At 37.6% G+C, this 22,860-nt stretch overlaps 1 protein-coding gene across 1 annotated transcript in view; it reads left to right on the top strand.

Annotated features, from left to right (window-relative positions):
* LOC308133227 (CUB and sushi domain-containing protein 3-like) overlaps positions 1-22,860 on the top strand; it is a gene marked incomplete at both ends in the record, with an annotated part of 215,521 nt that overhangs the window by 40,787 nt on the left and 151,874 nt on the right. The window contains 2 exons of the mRNA XM_080500528.1: positions 6,531-6,725; positions 17,734-17,980. Of these exons, the coding sequence (XP_080356654.1) occupies positions 6,531-6,725; positions 17,734-17,980 (442 nt within the window). The remainder of the gene's footprint in view (positions 1-6,530; positions 6,726-17,733; positions 17,981-22,860) is intronic.

Raw genomic sequence — 22,860 nt, 5'->3', positions numbered from 1 at the left:
TCTCTCTCTCTCTCTCTCTCTCTCTCTCTCTCTCTCTCATTGTGTGCGAGTTGTAACTAAAAATCATAGCCAAGTGTTTGTTATGCTGAGTATATGCTGTGATCCTTTGAAGTCTGCAGTGTCTTCTTTTATATATATATATATATATATAGATAGATATATATATATATAGATAATGTATCAAAGATTCAAAGCACACGCTTGTAGTTTACAGTTGAGTCATAGAGGTCTCACTGAGTTAGAAATGCCATGCAGCATGATTGTAATGTTTGCTTTTAGTTTTCTGTTGCACAACAAATAGTCCGTGCTGATTATAATGTTGGGCTCCATATGCTTATATTGAGTTCACATTGCAGACTTGCTGACGCTATGTGAGGTTAAAGGCAATCAGTTGGCATCATATTTGCATTGTTAGATTATTTTTCCCACCTTAAGTTAAGTTTGCACATAATTTCAAGTTTAGCACAAGCCTCTGGTATTTAGGAGCAGCTGTTTTCTCTAGGTTCAATTATACCAACAACTTATTTAGAGGCCTCCAAATAGCATCTTTTGTAGGCTCACGGTTGTATGTAAAACACTTGATTTCTTTAGGGGGCTGTTCAAATCTTAACAAAAGTGGAAATCCTTTTTTAAAAAGTGCCTATTTCCCCCAGGTTTCACATTTACTTTTTCAGCTCAAATCAGCACACGGTTCTATTTGTATTCAATCACTTTCATCACAGTGGGGGGCCTCATCCAGAGCAACTTCTTCAAATATTTACAACATGTCATGTGCATTATTTCAAGGGCCGTGTCTGAGACACTGCTTATGACTTTCCACACACCAAAGGGCAGTGAGTCAGAGCTGGTGTAATTACAGCCAGGGTGCATCCATTTCCTTTTAATTAGTGACCTGGGGTTAGTTTCTTAAAACACTTACTCGTGAGAATGGGAGTTATGTTTCTCCACTGTCATGCTTTCAAGAACACCTCCCAGTAACAGTCCTTTTTTCCTTTCCTCCCTAGAGTTAGACAAGTGTTTCTAAAATCACATATCAGATAGTGTTATTAGCTGTATGAACATCAACTTATTTGTTTAATATGATGCAAATTTAATTCTTTGCTTGTTTTTTTTTTTTTATGAGCCTGGTATTTGAATGAAATATACATTTGCATAGAGCATCACTGGAAAGTTACTGAAGACTCTTGTGAATGTTTGAAAACATGGCCTGAAAATCTTTGAAAATAATTTATATGTTATTGCATTTTTATTTGGCTGAGTGCAATCTGCCCGATGTCCCAGCAACATCTGGCTGCTGAAATTAGTGCTCTGTTGAGGTTCATGGGGTGCAGTGTCTTTGGGTATGATTTGTAACAAGTGCAACAGTCCACTAAGTTTTGCGGTTTTAATTTCACTTGGTCACATTCAAGTCACAGTACGCTTCGGGTGAAAAGTAACGGAGAAAATGATTGTGGCCATGGAGGTACAAAAAATGTGGAACATTTTGGCTATTTCTTTTGAATTACTGAAGTATCACTGATGTATGATTGGCACCAACTGATGAGTGTAACAGGGATAACAGGTACAGATCTACTGTGTTAAAATCCTGAACTTGTCATTCGTCTGAGAGAATGTAGCAAAGGTATTTGCTTTACAACATTATGTTGTCCAGGTGTTCCATTTTTAGGGAGGTTAAAACTATCTGCTTTTTAGATACGGCAGTACCAATTTAGAAAAATAGGCACATTTTCTGACTTTTGTTTGGCAACAGTTTTTTGTTTTTATGATTCTATTTTTTTCACCTTTTGTGGTTCTGTGACTGAATTCAGTGCCAAACATGGTTACATTTCTAACCTGCTTTGACCTTGCAGTTGACTATTCAGCCCCTATAAGTATGGCTTATGTTTTTAATATTTCATAATGTGTTTTTTTGTAATGAAGTGGCTCCTAGAAAGGGAACGATAGGTCATCTAATATTGAAAATTATGTTACGGGTATTGCAAGCACTGCATTTCTTATACTTTCACTCCAAACTGGCTGCTGTATGGTATAATGTTTTGAGAAAGACTTTCTCTTTCACCTCCTAAATCAAACTCATCTGTAATTTGAAGTGCAAGGTGTCATACATTGGTGGTGTGGTGCATGAAATTTTTTCAGTATCATTGGCAGTGTTCTCCACCAAAAAGTCAGCCAAATAATGTTTGCCAGCCCAGCAGCCAAGTTTCAGCTTCCTTTTTTCCCCTTCCTTTTAATTGGGTTGTGATTGTTCCACAGCCAAAGCACTTTGTCCTTTTTTTTTTTTTTTTTTTCAAAGTTACTGCTACTGCTTGTACAGTTAATGATCGGTCAACTACTACTCGTGTGGTGCAGGGAAAGTGATGTCAAATTGTGAGTAACAACTGGTTGCATGCAGCACAATTCCTGGCTCTTTGATTTTTCTGTATTGCACTTTTTTTAATGCGTCTGTTTTAAGCTCGGCAGCGTGCTGAATTTAAATCCAAGCATCACGCTGTAAAGGCATATGGTCGTGACTTTGTAGATATTTAGATTGCCTTTGAAGTGCTTAGTCACACTTTGTTGAACTCAAAAGATTTGATATATCAAACAAATACATTTCAATTTCATAGGTTCCCTCACTGTCCCTTAGAGGTGTATTTTTTCTTTGTTGCCATGGATTCTGAAGGGCTGTTAGAGCTCATAATATGCTGCTGCATCTCGCAATAAAGCAAGGCAATGAAATTTTGAAAAAAAAAAAAAAGAACAGGTCAGTGGATAATGAATGAGGTTTATTCATGTATGTTGATGGCCCTACAGAGACTATTTTCTGCTATCTTTTTTAATCCATTTCCATACAGTTTTATCCAATTTCAGGTCACTGAGCAGTGTAGCTTATTACAAATGATAATGGGTAAAGATGGGGAATTTTAGAGACGAATAATTAACCTCAAACACTTCAAAGGTTTTGGCAGCTTTATGAAGACTAATACATTGTTGGCATTTTAGATTACGCAGACATAATTTACTTGGGTGACTTTGGCATATTCTTTCTGCCTTATTCTTGTTACTCTGTCTTTTTAGGTGTCATTTGTAAAGGACAGCAAACTGGGGGTTGAATATAATTGTGACACATAGTGCAGTGCTAATGACTCGAAGCTGATGTAGAGATGATGAGTGAAAGGCGTCTATGATTGACTTATGATCGGAGCAGAGGTCAGCAAAGTAGAGGACAGCCAGATTCCTAATTATGACATTTATATGCAACTACAACAGTTTGCATCAGCAGATTTGTAAACTAATGTTTACAGACATTTTAGGAAAGGTTCACCATGTCAGCCTGTTCAATATTACAGGAATAAGATGAACAGACCAAGTTCACCACACCCAGGCTGTCAATCACTAATTCACATTTATGTATTAATTTTTCCGTGCATTTGTGTAACTTGTGCAAATAATTGCAGGGATCAGGTCTAAATATATTTTACAGGATATTGAGTGTTTGTACGTTGTTTCTTAATTTAGTAATATGCTTATGTATATGAATGAAATAACGAAATTTTTTGATTTTTTTTTTAATGAAAAGGTAATCAGGTATCAGCTTTTTTTTTTTCCTATTTCTGTTGGCACGTTCTGGAGTTCATAAAAAAATACGAGCACATGCTTGCTCCCGTTTACAGTCTGTTGTTTAATTTTGCCCGTAAACATAAACAGCCGGTAAACCATGATGAGGATTTATACCGCATTCATTAGGGATCATACGTATGAGAGATGCGTTTTTGAGCATCTGCAATGTAAAGTGGATTAGTAATTAGTTTTCAGGAAACATTCTTGAAAATTAGCATTGAGAAACGTGACTTTGGAGAATAGTAAATAGTAAATCAGGGTCTCAAGTTATGCTCCTCACCATTTCTCTCAATCTCAAGTTTACTTTGCACGCTGTTTCGGTATGTTTAAAAATGCATTTCTTATTCCTGGCCTGCCAGTTGGAATAATTAAGAATAAACAGATGGCACATATCAAAAACACACATTTTGCTTGACTGCTCGATCAGGCTGTGTTTAGTTATTGGTTGATGGGATTATTGTATACTACTGTCAACACGAGTGCTCTCAATCAGACACGCACAGGGATCGCTCCCTGAATGCTCAGTCATGAAGTATTCTTTTATATAAACATGCAAATCACTTTGTGCTACACACAATGTATGAGAAGTGCTCTATAAAAAATGTTTTGATTTGGATGAAAATACAATGTTATTTGTTTATGATATGAAAACTCATAACATGCGTGCATATTCACCAGACACTTTTATTAAACCTATGTATTCCAAAAAATGATGCCTCAATATTTTGCTTTGAAAAATGAAGACTATGTTGGCAGCACTTTTAAGCCGCCTCAGATCCAGTATAATATTTAGTCTGTCGTCTGACTCGCATGTGTTAAAAGTTTAGTTATATAAATTCAGGTTAGCCCCCCATTGTGCCTCCAAAATGTCAGTCAGCATTTAAAGTCGGGCAGCTGACATGTGCTGTAATTGCGAAAGGAAATTGGTCCTGAAGAGCTCTTTTCTTCTTTTGTGGTTAGCCTTAGAATAAAAGGGTAACAGATGCATCTTGTGCTGGGAAATGAGAAGAATGGAGTAAAATCGTACACTGAAGGATTGTGTTAAGCGCTCATCTCTATATACAGTAGATGATCACATTTGTTTTCCACTTAACACAGTAATCATACCCAGTGCACTGCTAATGTTCAATAGTGTTCATCATTTTTTAGAAGTCTGAATTTATTTATTTTCGAAATTTAGATGTATTGTACTCTTGTGGTGTAGAATGCTTGGGTCACTGTGTTCATAGATTCTGTGCACCGGTTACATCCTCTTCCTTTTCACATTAAAATATGTCCTTCTTGTAAATCAATCAATGATAAATTGTAGTCAATTAAAAACTTCCTAATTTATGTGAAATATATCAAGCTAAATATAAATAGTATAAAAACGTTAACATTTCATTTAGTACAGTTTTGCTTTCTCCAAGAGGATCATTTGCACAATGCGTATTGCTCTTTTTGTTATACTGCAGTCTCTAATACCATGCAGAGCTTTATTAAGTGCTTAATATGCCATGAGTAATAATAAAGATTGTAATTAAATAATATAATTTGAAAGATGTTTGAGTCTCGCATACAAATATTATACATGCACAATGTTAATTCCTCAGGCGAGTACATTAAATTTGATGATTGACTTTAATATATTCAGCTGTTACTTGAAGAGACCTCGATAAGCAGTATACAGAGAAAGTGATATTCCACTTCAAAGATAGTGCATGGTGCTTATACAGTGAAAATATTCCTCATGACGTGACAAAACAGATAAATATTCAGTCTAACATTTGAATATCATCAAACTGCAACCAAATTCAGTGCTATTTTGTTCTCAGTTTTCTTTCCAATTTCAAGTGAAACTTAGAAAACTGATGACTGTAGTCTTTATTTAACATAAAGCTGGAGCTATAGTTTAGATGTCTGGAACATACAGCAAAATAAAAAAACTCTTCTGGCCCTGCAGTCATTCTCTTGCTTCGGTTTGCAGGGAAGTTATTGGAACGCCAGTGTATCACGTTAGCTGGCAATATGACAGACAAGATGATGTGATTTCGTTTTGCTTTTCTGTTTTTTGAGTCTTTTTCTCCCTGAATTCTCTCATTCTGATTCTACGCGGTTACCACTTATTCCTTCATACTCTGTTCTGCTCAGTTGAATGCCAAACCTAATTCAGTTCTCAAAGTACAGCTGACTTTCATGAAGCTTCATGAAGCAATGGTGAACATGGCGAAACAGCATAAGGAACATGGATCGCCACATGTTCAATTACTCTTGAACGCCTTACATTTTGACGGTATATTTCAACAGGGCTCCGTCTTCCTCAAGGGGCCTGCAAAGTAATGTAACAACTTGTGACTCAGTACTATAGTTTATTTAAGTTACAACAAAAATGTAGTGCACATCCAGTCCAATGGCTTCTTCTGTGAAGAGACATTTATAAATGTCATATAATTCTGCCACAGCAAACAAGCATTACAGATAATTCAGATACATAATTTGTCTACTGCTCTCATAACGTCTTTTTTATTACAATGTTTAATTTTCTTTTCTAGTACTATGTACCAGTCATTCTCTGCCCCACATTGCTCCTTACATTTATAGATTTTTGTTATTCAGTGAGTTCTTAAAGTAAGATGGGTAAGACAACAACATGGTGGTTTGAGACTCCTGGGTGGTGCATTTCATCTTCTGATAATTGAATCTCTTCTGTTATGAATTAATATCTGAATAACACATTTTCATGCAATTTTGATAAAATTGTTTGTCTTAGCTTCTAGTGTCTTGAACTCCAGAACAAAGACGACAATGCCAGCTCTGACATGTCAAGAAAATTCAGTTTAAACACAATGTATTTATGTCTCCAGATTAGGTCGAGCACATCTTGCAACATTTTCATTTTTGCAGCACATTGTTATTCTTATCGGCTTTCTCTCTCGTTTTCATTTTTCTAGAGCTCAGAAGCAGCTCATGTGGAAACCCTGGAGTTCCACCCAAAGGAATACTGAATGGAACTCAGTTCAACGTCGGTGACAAGATACGGTACCGATGTGTCACCGGCTACGTCCTGGACGGACACTCACTCCTCACCTGTGTGAACAATGCAGCAGGTGTGTCGGTGTGGGACTTTCCTGTACCAATCTGCAGAGGTAAGGAGGTCTTATCTCTTAAGATAAGTCGCTAATTCTTTTACCTGCATGTGATTAGATTTTTCCTTTCGCTGCACTACAATGTGACTGCAGGATATCATGGAGAGTTTTTGATGTTATCTTCATATTTCAGGGATCCTCTAAGAAATTCAAAATGAGCTTGTGATTGGTTTCTTTTGACCTTCTTATTGGAGTTCTTCAAATTCCTTAATGTTAATTGCTTTTTAATGATTGACAGTTTGATAGCTGTGTGATTGGCAGACTTGTCTGCACCCGTGATGTACTAAAGTCTGGCACAAGTCTTCATTAGAGCACTACATTTATTTGCAATCTGATGGGATGGAATAATTTTAATCACGTTGAAGAAGTTGATTGGAGTCTCCATGGCTCAAAAGGTTAATTAAATATTTATTCCTGTACAGCCAGTAGCTTAAATGCACTAATGCTGTAAGCAGAACTGGCACATCGACTATGTTTTTGCAGCTCCATTTGGGCTATAATTTGACTCCTGTCAAGTTGGAGAGTGATAAATCCAGTCTTTGTGCACCTTTTTCAATTTGTTCAATCACCTGTGATGCACATCCTGATTTATCAACTAATGATGCACAAGATAAAAGGTCCCCATAGGAGAAAGCTCAGTCAGTAATCTCACCACTTCAGAATACTTAGTTATTCTACGGAATATGCAAACTGAAATATAGCACAAGTTTGCACGTATGGTATAACTGCACAGGAGACCCGATACTAGTTTTTAGTAGGGTTTTTTTTGGACAAAAATGTACAAATCTACATTGCGTGAGGTATTGCAGTTTATATTTCTTACACTTGAATTGGTTCATAGGGGTTTTTGCATCATTTGCCACACAAAAACTCCCTCGCATAATCGAAAGTGCTGCTATGCCCTGGACTTGAACCCTTAATGTGCCCAGGTATCAGGATCATAGAGAGTAAGAAGACGTTACAGTGCAATGATGGTTTTAACTGACAGTTTGTTGATGAATGACTGGCAAGTGCTCTTCATATCATGCTGTTTATTCATTTCTGTGGGAGAATGAGACCTATATCTGGCAATTCAGGCAGCTGAAGATTTAACACATAAAACTCATCTCCGAGAAAAGATAAAGCCAGAAATATTTCCTGCATAAATTATTTAGTGGATAAACAGAAGATTATTCTGATAAAGTTATGGAATTAGTGGCTTTGGACATCAATTAACATGAACCTTCAAAGTTGACATGCATATCTTAATAGATGTCAAACTTTGCTTTGAATGTCATGTGAATCCCTTAACCCTTGATCGTTTAGTGCCAGGGACAAAAACCTGACAGATATATTTGTCATTTTGTGAGTCCATCGCCATTCTATACAGAATCCTCCAAGCTCATAGATCCTCAGCATTTGGCAAAAAAGTCCTGACTGAAAGCAATTCCAAAGTTACCTTCCTACCTGTCCAATATGATATTCTTCTCCTGAGTTGTTTTGTTATCGTGGAGGGATGAACCTTAATCAGAAGAACTATCCTTCACATCTACTCTACTGCTTCATCCAGCAGAGAGTGAACTGGTGCTGGAGCTGATCCCAGCTGATCATGAACAGAAGCAGGGGACATCGCGATTAAACTCACTCGCTCATTTTCACATCTCGGGGCAATTTAAACCCACCAGTTATCCACTGATGCATCTTTTTTTGAGGGAGTATAAAGGAGTACTCAGTGATAACTGGAGAACATGCAAACTCCACAAAGAATGACTGGGTGCCTTCTTGCCATGGGGTGAGAGTGATTACCACTACACTACTGCCCTGTTAGGAAATAGGCATACAATGTTTCACTGAATCACAATTCATTGTTTTGTGCTATTGGAATGTTTTCATTTAGTTTTGTTGGATTTTATTCAATGTAAACTGTTGATGTAAACTACCCATATTGTTTTTGTTTTGTAAGGAAGCAGGAAATAAACTCATGTTTAATTGAATACGTTAGAGGATTTAACTGTGGACAACTAGGACATTAAGACATTAAAAAACCCTACAAACATAAGAGACGGTATAAGAGCAAAAAAAAAAAAATCCCAATCCCAATACAATCCCCACACACCCCAAAGCCAGCAGAGCAAATTTGCTCATGTCAACTCATTCCACAGTTTGAGGCAAGCAAGTGGCTCAGCATATGTTTGAGAAATGACATGCTTGGAGGAAACAAAAAACAAAACAAAAAAAAAGACAAAAAACTGCCGATGTAGGATTCCTTTCCATTTAAGAATGGTGTTGGCCTCTATTGCCACAGGCCAGAAACATTGCTCCTTTTCAGGCCTGGGCACTGCTTGAGCCACACACTCGTCTAAATCCGGGCCGGCTCCTGTATACGGGCAGATGGTCCTTTGATCTTATTTCCTCAGAGATCCTGCCCTTTCTGCTCATCACCAATTGTTTCACACTAAACACACACACAGCAACACAAAATCTCCTCCCAATCCACTGTCCACCCCCCCGCTGTCTCGTAACACCTCAGTCTTTCATCCTGTCACCTTCTTTTTTTGCCCTCGTTCTCTTTCATGTTCCTCCCAGTTCTCCGCTCCATCCGTGTCCAACTTCCAAAGTCCCCAATGTTGGTCAAACCTTTGCGTGTCTGCGAGTGATAGAAAGACTGAGAAATGGAAGAGCAAAGTGCAAAAGAAAAATGCTATATTTAAAGCGGCACAATGAAGATGTGTGGTTGCAAATTTGGGTAATATTATACATAATTGCTTAAGCGTGGAATTATCTGATATAAGTGTATTGGCTGTGAAATGTCAACATGAATTTAATTAAAAGTGGTCACTTGCCGAGTTAACCCTCGAGGCACGACTATAGATGGATAAAGTGTTTCAATTTAGTTTTTCTCAGTCCGTCTCCAAAGGATGCAACCCACACAACCAATCCCATTTATTCATCTCTGTTATAGAGAAAAGTACAATTTACAGCACTGAAGGATTGAAGTGTCGGTGGGCATCACACAAATGCCATTATGGTTTTGTGTGATTTATTGAATCACCCTGACACCACTATATTCCTAATGTGCTCCGTGTTTATGAATGTACATCAAACATAAACCTGTGCTTTGGATCTGTCCCTGCGGATGGTGACACGAGACGTAGATGAGGAGATGTACATGCCAAAAAGACGGACAATAGGGGACTGAATCAACCCCACACGACAAGGAAGCAAATGGAGAATTAATGGCTACTCTAATTGTGAGTTACTACTGCTCCTCCCAAAAGCCCATTTTGATTCCTTCCATTTAAATAGTCTCTGGACATTCATTAAACCAGTCAGTGAGACGGCAAACAGGGACAGCACGGCAACATGAGAATATGCTCTATTGATACACTGTCATTCTTACTGCCAGCCAGTATCTGACAGAATAGAAAATGAAGGCACAGTAAAACGTTTTTGAAAACATTTCCATGTTGGGTGAGTTGATTGGACTAAACACGCAGTTCTCTCTGCAGTGCCTCTTAAACTCTCTGCATCAAATTGAGAATTTGAATATAAAAATGTGACTTGGACCGAAAATTCTTGCCATCGGCGAGTGGCCAATGAGTGCCAAGTCGTCCTCCGCAGTCAGGATTGATATACAAATAGCCTAATATCTTCACCGGCAGTGACTGCAAAACATCCTTGCATAAAATCCATAAGTGTGGAAAGTGTTTGTCTTGAGAATTGGGTTACCAGTACAAGGCTTTTATATTTAGTATGTGCTGGTTTCAAAATAACATTTAGATGACAATGAGGGTGCCTGCATTTCATGAAACAAAAAGGAATAAATCCCATGTGCTAATCCCGTATTACAACTGTGGCGGTGGAGCCCATTTGCTCATTGAATCCTCCTTGTCTTCACTCATAATTCATTTAAAGTCTGAACTTAGTCGGAGATGGTCACTTTAATGAATTGACCTCCAGCATTATGCACAATGCAAAATAAATTGTATCTCTGCCGACCCGGTGCACATCCTCAAATTCTTCAACCCTATTTAAAGTTTAACATGACTTGCAACTGAGCAAATGAGACTTACTGTAGACATTGTGACTGCTTTTACATTAACACAGGGATTATTACAAAGGAAAAACCTGAGGTAGTGTAAAAAATTATACACGAGTTCCTTCCCTTCTATCCTTGGGGGTGAATATTTCTAAGTAGAAAGACAAGTGTTGTATATCTGATCAAAGTCAAGGGGAGAGAGGCTTAATCCCTCCTCAAGTAGCATTAGATTGCTGATGCTGGGGATGTAAATGAGCTCAGCTTAAAGTAGTCCTAATCCTCGCCACCATCTTTTTTTCTTTTTAACACCACCAACGTTTTTAAAAGGGAGAGGGAGAGATCATTTTTAAATCCAGAACATGCTCTAATGATTTGCTAAGCAACACATTGCCCAGCATTCAGTGCGCCTTTCATGTTACTCAACCTCCTTGGCAAACTCTACCTTACATTCTGCCATGCGTCTCATTGAAATACTGCACGCGCTGTATGCATGAAACCTGTGAGGCATTATCTAGTAAAAGCCATTTGGAATTTTTAAGCTGCAAAGCGTTTTTTTCTTCAGACAGCAGTGTGCCTGTGCATGATTTACAGCACTATGCATGGATGCTCCCCAAAGAAACCACGAAGACGCTTGCCTCGCTGCTTCTGTAGCACAATGAATTTCTCTTAACCATCTACCTAATTTTCCTGTGCAATTTGTCGACAACTTTAGACACATTAATGAGTTATAAGTGTGGTTATTATGATTAAATGTGGCTTTGGACATATATCTCATGCTGTCAGAAAGCCCTCTGCTGAAATATTGGTGATTAATCTACAGCACATAAACCAGCGAATGACTTGCACCTCTACTTGTTGCTTTAAAATAGAAAAAAAAAATGAATATTGCTTCCACACCACTGCCATAGCCATGATTTCCAGGGGATAAGAAAAAAAAGAAGCTTTTTTTTTCATTACTGGTCACTTCTTTTGTCCATTGCTTTACACTGCTACCTCTTGAGATGAATGATATTCGCCAATGATCAGAGCAAATGTCCATCATCATGGAAGCCACTTCAGATAAAACCATAAAGCAGCTTTCCCCTCCAGTATCATATCTTGATGTTCAAAGATCTGAGAAACAAGAGGGGCTTTCATTTTTGTTTACAGTTTGTGCAAGGAGCTTTTTAGCCGTCGTCGCCATCTCTATGATAATGTTAGTGGTATCATTTTCATTTTCAACAGTGGCAGTTGTGTGTCCTCTGTGTCTTTTAGTCAAAACCCAGGACATAAACACTGCAGGATGACAGCCTGTGGTTTTCGCTTAGTGCAGAAATGCACCGCAAGGTCTAAGTTAATTTACTTTTATCTACAGTACTGTGTCTTACAGCTCTGTGTTGATATTTGATTGATTTATGTATCATGTTTCATCGCATGATGCCTGAAGGCCCTGGCAGATGCCCTGCAGATTCTCAGATAATTGAGTGAGATATATTCCTTTCACGTTGAACAATATGAAAATATGGACAGCTTTATGCCATAAGTGCATATGCAATTTAGCGAGAGCTTTTATCATACAGCGCTGAAGGGGAGTTTAAAGAAGTGTTTAGATTTGAAGAACCTTGGGGTATGCAACATTTTTTCCTTTATTTCGCTGCAGTTTTCGTTTTACTTGCAAATCAAGCTTCTATAAGATGCTGGCTTGTTGTGGTGGGTGATGAATTGAAATGGATTTTTATTCATCACTGCCAGATGTTTAAAACTTAATTTGCTGCTTGTGTTTGTACATGTACTCTAAACAGTTGGGTTTCATTAATTCATGGAGCAAGGCTATATTAGTGACACGAGCTGATGTTACAACAGATACTTATCAATTTAATTTGGCCCAATTCTTAAAATCTTATATAAAATCATAGTGTCGAACTGGGAACATGTTTCAAGTTACATGTTTCAACATGCTATCGTCACAAGATTTTTCAGAATCTCTTCTTCAATGCAAGCCAGGAAATTTAATTAATTCTTGTGTTGATTAACCCAAAAAATATTTTAAAAGCAGGGCTGGTCATCCAAATTGTGATTACTTACATTACTGTAAGAATGGCTATTAATTAGGAATTTATACATTTTATTTTTACTTTTTTTTTCTACAAGAATACAATTTAAACCGTTGACTCAATTTTGTCTCTTCTGAAATTGTAAGTTGCTCCTGAAAATGTAATAAAAAAAAAAACTTAACTGTAAACTGTTCAACTAGATTACTTAATTTGATTTTTAAAAACAATTCTAAATTATATTGTTTTATAGTTATATATTTATTATTTTTACAATATAATCTAGTATAATCAAATGAGGGAAAAACTAACAAATACTGAGTGTTTAAAAAACCCCAAAACAAAACCAAAAACACATTGTACTTTTCCTTAAAGTCACTACTGGCTCAAGTAAGTGACAGTAAGCAAGGTGCTTGCAGTGAAGGTGGTGAGTGAACACACTGTATTTATTTATAATATATACAGTATTAAAGGCAAAAAAAAGGCTTCGGTGGTAGTGGAGTCTGAACACAGACAGGCAGGCAGGAAGCAGTCAGCAGCAGCTCTCATGTAGTTGTCAGTGGCCTTCATTAGCTGCCCCCACAGCTGAATCCACTTGGGCTTTATCAGCCAGCCTGACAGAGGCATGGGTGGGTCCAAACCCTGGGCGTGACATGCACACACAGGAGGTGAGGAAGGAGCAACTGGAGGTACACACACACACACACACACACACACACACACACACACACACACACACACACACACACACACACACACACACACACACACACACACACACACACACACACACACACACACACACACACACACACCACCTTCCCAGCCAGACACACAGGCCTGGAGAGCCAGAGCTGTGACATTAAGTATTATTGGCAATATGATTTGAGGAATGTAGCACTAGTTGCACTTAAGTAAGAAGTTGCTGTACTTTTTCCCACCTCTGTTTGAAAATAGCAAATACATCAGTTTCACATATATCCCCAATTGCAGGAGGATCCAGACTTCCAGCTTTCCCTTATAAGATCTAACAAAGATTATCTTGAGATTATTTGGAATTTGCTGAGATAATTAATTGTATTGAAGTCCATGAGGTTATGACTTAAAATCTATGGTGTTATCTGTCTTAAATTCTTGTGACAGTGTGTCTGCATCCTCCATACTCTGCACAGTGTGACCACGAGAGCAACCTACATCTGCGAACAATCTATAAAATAAAGAGTGGAAAATGATTCGTTGATTGATTCACTGATCAGAAATCAGAACAAAAGCTGGACATTAACCATTTACATTCCGAAGAAAGAAAAACACCATATCTACATTCAGCATTTTTTTTTTTTTTTTTACAGACCCATCATTTTCCCAATGCATAAATGTAACAAGAACAACAGCTTGCTTTTTGGTTTGTTTCATTTCGTCCCAAAATCATCTGCGTGTCCATTGATTACATTCAGAATAGCGTTTTTATATTTAAATGTGGTCTGAACCATTGTTGCTTTTTATTTGTTGTAAAAACAAAAAAGTGTACTTTATGTATTTATGTCTAATTGGACTCTATTGGTATCTTGTGTCACTGTATTCTGATGCTGTGCACTGAGTAATACTGACCCGACATTTAGCCTTTCATGAGCTCCTGCGTTGGTTACTGTTGTAAGATGAGTCCATCTGTTTTGGATGGACAGTATGAGTATATATGTGCAAATGAATTTGGTTTAAATCTCCTTATAAGATGCTCTAAAATGACCATGTTTTTTGTGCTTTAAATGTTCAGCTATGCTGAATAGAGACATATGTGATTCAGTATGGTACCCATAAGTGGTCTATTTGTGTTTAAAACCACCACTCATTAATTTTACATTTCCTGTGATACTTGTTCTTTCTTGTGTCCAACCTTGTTTCCTATTTTACTGTTCCCTGTAGTCAAGGCACTTCTGGAGCACAATAATTCTCACTGACAGCCTCACTACATAATAGACTGCCTAAGTAATATTGAAGGACCCAGCTTTAGAAATGACAGTGGAAAGCAGACTTATATCCTCTATTACCAATTTCACTAGCTTATTGCAAGCAGTGTGTACAGTTGTCTATTTGAATTGGAGTGGAGGGGGAACAATTTTTTTTTCTTCTTTTGATCAGGATCCACCACCGGACCATAATAGCCTTGGTAGATATTGACCAGACATCAAAACTTTGAGACCCCTACTTTCTGGATCAAACAAAACCTGCCTGAGACAGATAAATTAATTAATGAAATATAATAAGTTCAGCACTGACCCTGTATTGTTATTCTCACAAACTCACTATTCAGACCTCTGAGAAAAATCTCAAAACTTTAACATTTTACTTTAAATTTAATTTTTACTTTAATAGAGTTAGTTAGTTTAATATAGTTACTTTAAATCATTTCAGCAATCTTCAAAATTAAATCCTGAAATACTTTAGCTCATAAGACTGTAATATTACAGCCATAGATATTGTGGGAGTAATGGTAAAGTGACTCCTGCACTCATGATTGTGTTACAAAAGTAGGATTTACTGAACCTATTTTATTTTATTGCTCGTATGATGAAGTGCAATAGAGGGAAAGTTTTTATTTGTTAAAATACAGCATCTGTTTATTCTCCACCATTCACTTAAGAGAGTGCAGATTTAAAGAGTTCATGATCACAGTCGAGAAAGAACACGTTTACTTCATTATTGTATCTGTGTGGAAAATGTGAGTCTTTTTTACAGGACGGAACCATTTAGTTCTGGTAAAACTGAATATAAAGTAGGAGAAAAGAGCAATGTATCATTTGGGATTGAATTGTAATTGTTTTTTAATCATAATCCTAAATATAATTGGCGATAACATTAACCAAAACTGCCAAAATCAATTAAATGAAGTACTGGGAATACGAAAGCACTGAAAACACAATCCATTACCATAATCGTAACCATTACCAACATCTACCATTGTAGGCCATCAACATTTTATTGTGTTGTAAAACATTTTTTCATTTAGTATCAAAATTGAAAGTCTGGTGTTCTGATATCGATAAAGAAAGAAGAAAAAAGGATGTGACTTAAGACGAGGCAGAATGTATCCCTTAGTGAATAATAGAAGCTCATGTGTGAAATGTTTAGACAGAGGATGAATCAATCTTGAAGATCCGCTCCTGGAGGAGATGGCTCTGACATCTTCAGGTGTTTGTGTTGAAGCTTGCGTTCGGACTTTCTCTCTGACATTTTCCTTTTCCTTTTCCATCCTATCGACCAGTCGTCTCTTTCTTAGTTCATTAGAAAACTCCAATGTTCCTCTCACCCTTTCCTCTTATGCCTTGTGTCTTCTCTTTTCCACTTGTCTCTTTTTCTTTTCTTTTCTTTTTTTCCCTGTCTTTTCCCATCCTCTCCCCTACACTTGCTTCCCTTCTCATTATCTCTCGCCTCTCCAAAACGTCTTTCTTGCTCAATTTGCCTTGATGGTCATGAGGACATTTTACACTGCCCTCCCATCTATCATCAAGGTTAAAAAGTAATACAGCGCCGCTGGTCCCATTCTGAAGCTCTTGATATTGGATTCATTTCAACCGATGGCCAATAACGCCACAAATCCTTCAGTTACTTCTTTGAAATGCCATCTTAGATTTATGGTGGAAAAAAAAATATATTCCTCACTTGGGGTTAGATTTAAATGTTGAATAGTATGACTATAAACGGAATTCTATCATATTTCCACTACTTTTTTGTGTAGAGGGCTGCTAGCATAAAACACATGAGACTCTACCAAGCCTGCCCTTGGTGTCTCCTGCAAATGAATGTCTCCCCTCAATAGGAATCATGCATGTATGGACAACATTGATGTCACACACAGTATCAATTTCCCATCTCTTCCCACCCTGTAAATACTTTGATCAATTGCTGTACTTGTGCTCGTGTGTCAAAGGACCATGTATCAACCTAACGAGCAGCTCTTCTTTTGCCCCCTTCATCTTCTTTTGAATTTTATACATCCACTTCCTTGTTCCTTGACCAATCGTGTAATGCAGCATACAGGAATGTTCCGAGGCTGGCAGCTCTGACAGCCCTGAGTTTGAGCACTGAGCCATCAAAGGTTTCGCCTGGCACAGCTGAGTGTCACATATTAGTCTTAAATGATGTGAAAACTGTGAAAGCCCTGCCATCATTAGAATTCTTCGGGGAGAAAAAAAACGGATACAGGGATAGAGGGGAGGGTAGTGAACAATAATAGAAAAATTGGAGAGGAATGGGGGTTGGACTACTAAAGCTAAAGGAAAGGGAGCAGGCCGATGTTACGGCAGAGTGCATCAACATTCACATGATGTACTTTGCTGTGCTCACATTTGAGAAATTAAGCATTATAACTCTGTTTATTACTATTTGTGTATGTCTTGTAACGTGAGGGGGCTCGGCGTAAACAATGATGAATTACTGACTCTGATGGAGAGAGAGAGAGAGAGAGAGAAAGAAGAGAGAATCTTGTATAAAGGAATATTCATGACTTATTCCTTTGCATGGAGACTGCAGTAAAGTAAGCTGTGACAGAATGAGCACACTGTTAATTTGCAAATTGTGCTGCCAATTGCTACTCCTCTGAAAGCTTCATGATTCTTGTCACTCTAAAGAAAACACAAGCAACCTTTTAATTTTCTGTTTGATATCATTAACATTTCCGATTATCAGGCGAGATTATGTTGTAGAAGTTGGACTTGTGATGTGTGAATGTGTGAAAAACAAAATTGTGTTGGAAGCGCAGGCTCGGTTTGCAGCTCCAGTCTGTCTGTGGCTTGCATTTATTTGAGGGGACAGAAACATAATGTCTCATGCCTCCAACCACTTTTCCAAATGTTGAACTTTGAGTAACAGGTTCAAAATAACCTTGGGATCTCTTGTCTATTTTACTACCCTTAATCCCTTTTGCCCTGTTTTTTTCTTTTTTTCTTCCTTTGGTGATTGACAGCGGAGGACACATGCGGTGGTACCCTCAGGGGCTCCAGTGGGCTCATTTCCAGCTTCGATTTTCCCAGTGGTGACTCCCCGAGCACTGGCGGAGGTGGAGGTGCTGGAGGCCTCGGAAGCAGCGGAGAGTGTAAATGGACAATACTGGCAGATCCAGGAGACACCATCTCCCTGGTGTTCACAGAATTTCAAATGGAGGAGAAGTCTGATTTCCTGGAAATAGAAGGATCAGAACCACCAACTATATGGTGAGTTGCCCTGTGAGAAAATGAAAAAGTAGTACTTTTGATGTGTTTTTACTGTGATCGGAGATATGCACGTGCATTTGTATTTGACAAAGACCTTGATGGCAATGTGATTTTGTGGAAAGTTGCATTGTATTTGTTGAAATGCAAGTGGCGTTATCACAATTGATTGCATAAAAATGTGTGCTTATAAAACATCTGCAAAAAAGAAACAATAGATTTTTAGTACTCTCGTAAAAGTCTTCTTGTGGTCTATATTCTGTTCAAGAAACAGGGCTACCAAATTGAACATAAACTTAAATCTCAGAGAGTTGGTTCATTTTCCCAGTATGTAGTCAGTTTTTATTGACATGTTAAAGTCGTAAATTCGTAGAACGTTCAGTATTTCAGTCGGTGCTTAAAGACCAAAAGGTACAGCAGTCAAAGTATATAAAGATCAATTCACTCAAGCAACTTACAGAAGAAGAAATTCAAAAGTATCCCCATGTAAAAGAAGCAATTAAAAAAAAAATCTAAATGATTCAATTATGAATAGAAACTTGGAACAATAAAACATTAATCAAACAGTGGAATGAAATTACCCAATCTGTCCTTGGTGCCTACGGTGCTGTTTTATCATAACAACCACATAAAAACAATGGGTCCAGAGAAAAAAAAGATGGATTTGCATTGTAGATTTAATGAGTCATGAGATTTGTACTTGCTCTCAAAGCTTACAGTGAGACACAATGAGACAAAGCTGTATTACCTGAAGTTGATATGTTAGTCCTGGTAAAAAGGCTTGCAAGCATGTCGTGCACATTTTAGCATTACTTGAAAATCAGCTGGATGAATTAGAAACTGAAGTTGGAAAACATTGGACCGCAATACAAATGAGCCTTTAATGAATTTTCATGGAAAGCAGTGTGCAGAAAGATTTTTAAATACACCTCATGGTTCTAATTGAATTAAATCAATTCAGAGAGATTCCTTGTTGCATAATTAAGAATACACTTGAATAACAATTTATCGACAAAGTTTTGTTTAAAATGCAGACTTGGCATGATTCAATTTCTGTCTTTCTGCATTGGGGTTGATGTTGAAGTCATTTTCATCTGAAACAAGGATATATGAAATGGCTTAACCCTCAACCTTCAGCCTAAGGTTATTCATCTCCTTTGCATGCTGTGCGGATGGGAGTATCAGCCCGCTTTATGTGATCCTGCCAGGCATTAATTATAATTGGATGGAAGAAACCCCAATCAATCAGTGAGCTACAAGCTCTGTTGTCCCTGTGAGTTGTCATTTGGAGTCGGAGGGAGAGAGGGAGGCAGACACTGTGTCAGTGAGAGACCGAGGCAAAAGGAGAGGTGCTCCGAGTGTGGTGATGACTGCTAAGTATTGTATGTTGACGTAACTGAGAAGACTGTGACAGGGAGCCGATATGGGATGACACTGATGTGTTTTGACAGACCATCAGGTAACCCTCTTCTCATAGGTAGGAGAGCTTGGGAATTAACTCTTTCATTGACATGGATGCATTTTCCATTTTAAAGCTTCTAACCCATTTGTTTCAACTGGTCGTGAGGCAGTTGCACATGTAATATTGACAGTTCACTCTGATGTAATGAATTATTGACTGGAGTATTTGTTGAGGGATAATGTTGTATTTTATTTTGCCACTAAATTTCTCACACGTACACATAACTAGCCCCTCCAACATCTTGCAAACTATTTTGCAGAAAACGCCATAATCAGAATTGAAGGAAATGTTGGTATCGCCACCTATGAGAACCAGTTTCTGAAATTTTAATTCCGCAGTTTTTCCATGCAGCTTCTTGATTTAATGAATGAGTGTTTCTTGATACCTGTCTGAATGTTTGACTGCTAGTGATTTGGCCAATTTTGGCATGTTTCATCATAAAATTATCTTGCCTTTAAAATTAAATTTTTAATGCAATAGCCACTCTAAATAAAATTATATAAAAAAACTGGACTGTACGTATATTCTTTTTAAAAATCTGCTACCGTTTCCTCTTTCCGTTTAACATTTCCTTTATGTGCGTACTTGTCCTATTTGTGTTTTCCTTTCAAAGATACATTTTTGTTACTGCTTGGGGCAGACAATAAAGTCTGTCTATCTGTATATATGAAACGATATCGAAATGCTGATTACAATGGTGATACTATCGTGTTCTTTGTAATTCCATTACATATTAATATGTTACAATATGTTTATATATTTTCACAAGTCTCATGACTTGCATTTGAATGCATGCTTAATAACCTGAATATACAGTTGAATTAATCTTGTGTTCCCCCTGATGTTGTCCATTAACAAGTAATTAAAGGTTGCAAAATGATTATTGGGAGAACAAAAAGCATTCACCCACATTCAGCTTTCTTAGTGGTTTCAATCAATTCAATCAAATCTTTAAAAATAACTTTTTAAACAGGTAAAACAGTTTAAGAAGCAAAACTTTCCTTTCTAGAGGTTTTTATGTGTTTCTTTGTTACCGTATATCACTTTTAGTTTGTCGATGACGTTATCATACGTCACTAAATGTCAGACGCTGTCAGACAGAGTTTTAGTTTTAAGCACCATAAACCAAATGGGACCCAGGGAGCTTGAGTGCAGCAGGGCTACAATATTAGAGCAATGGCTACAACTTTCCTTGGTAAACACATTCACACCAAATTAATCTTCCATACACATAAATTTCATTGCTATCACTCGCTGACTTTTTATGAATGTTTGCGGCATGCACAAGGCCGTTGGACAGCTAAACTTTGAAACACCCTAACATATAGCACCAGGTGCAGGCAAGAAAACTGTCAATTTACCCTTGGAGGTTTTACAGCTGCTCAACAGTGATTGACAGCCAGGAAACTCAAATTCCGCTAGATTTAACCTCACCTGTTCATTTTCTTCAGGATTTGAAATGTGATCCAACTTGTTATCCACACTCAACCTGTCTTATTGCATCATTTGACAGGACACACGGATGCAATACAAATAAAAAGTTGCAGATTTCAAATTGTTATTCCCAAACTATATATTTTGTTATGTTTCCCAAAAATATAAATCAGCAATGTCAAAGTTGCTAACAACATTTCTAAAGATGAAAGAAAACATGTTCATTTAACCTGAAAGCCAATCCCAGATAGCTAAATCTTCAAGCTATAAAAAAAAAATCCAAGGCTATGGGGAAAAATGCTTTTCTGAGGACTCTTTAATGCCTTTTATCCTTTGATCAATTGAAGGTTTCTATCATATCTCTGCAAATGAGTTTATCGATTTCATTGTAGTCAGGCTCGAGAAGGTTGGTGTGAGGCTACACATCAATCATTGTAAAAATACACAGATTTTTTTTTCCTTCCCTTTTTTATACAAAAGCCAGCATTGGACTCTGGCAAGGCCTTGGAAAACAATTCTTTATTTTTCTGACCTTTTCTGTGATTGTTCAGCCCTGTCCATAAAGGGCAGAAAGGACAAGTTGCAGATTACTTGTCATTATTTAAGAACTGGACCCACAACATTAAAACTGAAAAGCTTTGACAATATTAGATGCAGTCCCCCCACCCCCTGCATGTAGCCGATATATTTAACCTATTAGATTGAACCTGAAATTTTAGTTGTTGTTACATCACCAAACAATTACAGCAGTTTTCTGGTTGGTTTGCAGAATACAAACAATCATTTTCCACCAGAGGGGCTAAATGGTTGTCAGAGGAAAATTACAATTTTCGAAGGAGCTTGAAAGCAAGAGGTGCCCTGCGGCTAAATTACTTACTTTGACTAAATCATCATGTGTATTATATTCAATGTCTCCATTCTGGGATTCATTATTGATATTTCCACACAAAAACAACCCACAAAGAATCTTCCAAAAGCTCTGCTTTAAAACTCTTGGTTTTGTCAGTCTGGGGGGGGGGGGGAAATGTTTTGGTTAAAGAAGTGCTGGCTATAATGGCAACATGTTCATTGTTCTCTGTAGCCAGTGTGATCAGGGTGGAGCAGAAGGGGAAGACATCACTGGCTCCTTCCTTATCACATAAAACATTCCTTCAATTATCCTTCAATCCCTCGTGTCAGATTCTATAAAATATAGGTGGGAGGAGAAGACAAATTCACCTAGCCCTATCTTTTTGACATGTACGAAGTGATCATTCATTATCTGCGGTGCACTTACTCCTCGCTCACTTCTCTGTGAAAGTAAGTACAGACACCAGAGATTTCGGCTTATCGCTTTGGCCTCGGGGCCACACTTGGCCACAGTCCCTGCACACTGGGACTCGTTAGGTTGGTATTTTGATGAGGTTGCCGTGCTCTCTTCAACCTCCCATCCTATCAACTCATGCGCATTTCACTCTGAGAAGTTCACGAAAACCCTCATGTATGCCTCACAGACCTACGTCAAAAGCATCCACCAATTGCCCATGAGAAGCCACGAATCAATGATATGAAGCAAATTAAAACTTTGATGAAGTCGAGGAGTAATCTCCAAAAAGCCACACTGCATATATATGAAGGAACAAATACAGTATGAATCAATCTACCGAGATAGTGTCGCATTGAGAATCCATATTTTCACCCCATTGGTCTCTCATCTTTTGTCACTCAATAAGACAACAGTAGACCACTTTCTTGTTCGTATTTGATGAGTAGAAAAGGAAGTCCCAACTTTCCAATTAATTCACTTTATTATAGTTTATTATAGTTACATAGACATGCTTGTGATGTGCAGAAATGTTGTATTGCAAAGCAAGTTTTTGGATAAATCAATAATGCACTAATTACTTTGCTTGTTATTTGTGATAGCACTTTCAACCATATAGGTCATGAACAAACTACAGTCACAATTTGCTATTAAAGTTAAAAGAAGGAAAAATATTTGGCAAGC

This window comes from Blennius ocellaris (genome assembly GCF_963422515.1).
Source record: "Blennius ocellaris genome assembly, chromosome: 8".
NCBI classification, from domain to species: Eukaryota; Metazoa; Chordata; class Actinopteri; order Blenniiformes; family Blenniidae; genus Blennius; species Blennius ocellaris.
This window is presented reverse-complemented; position numbering and strand designations above follow the sequence as displayed.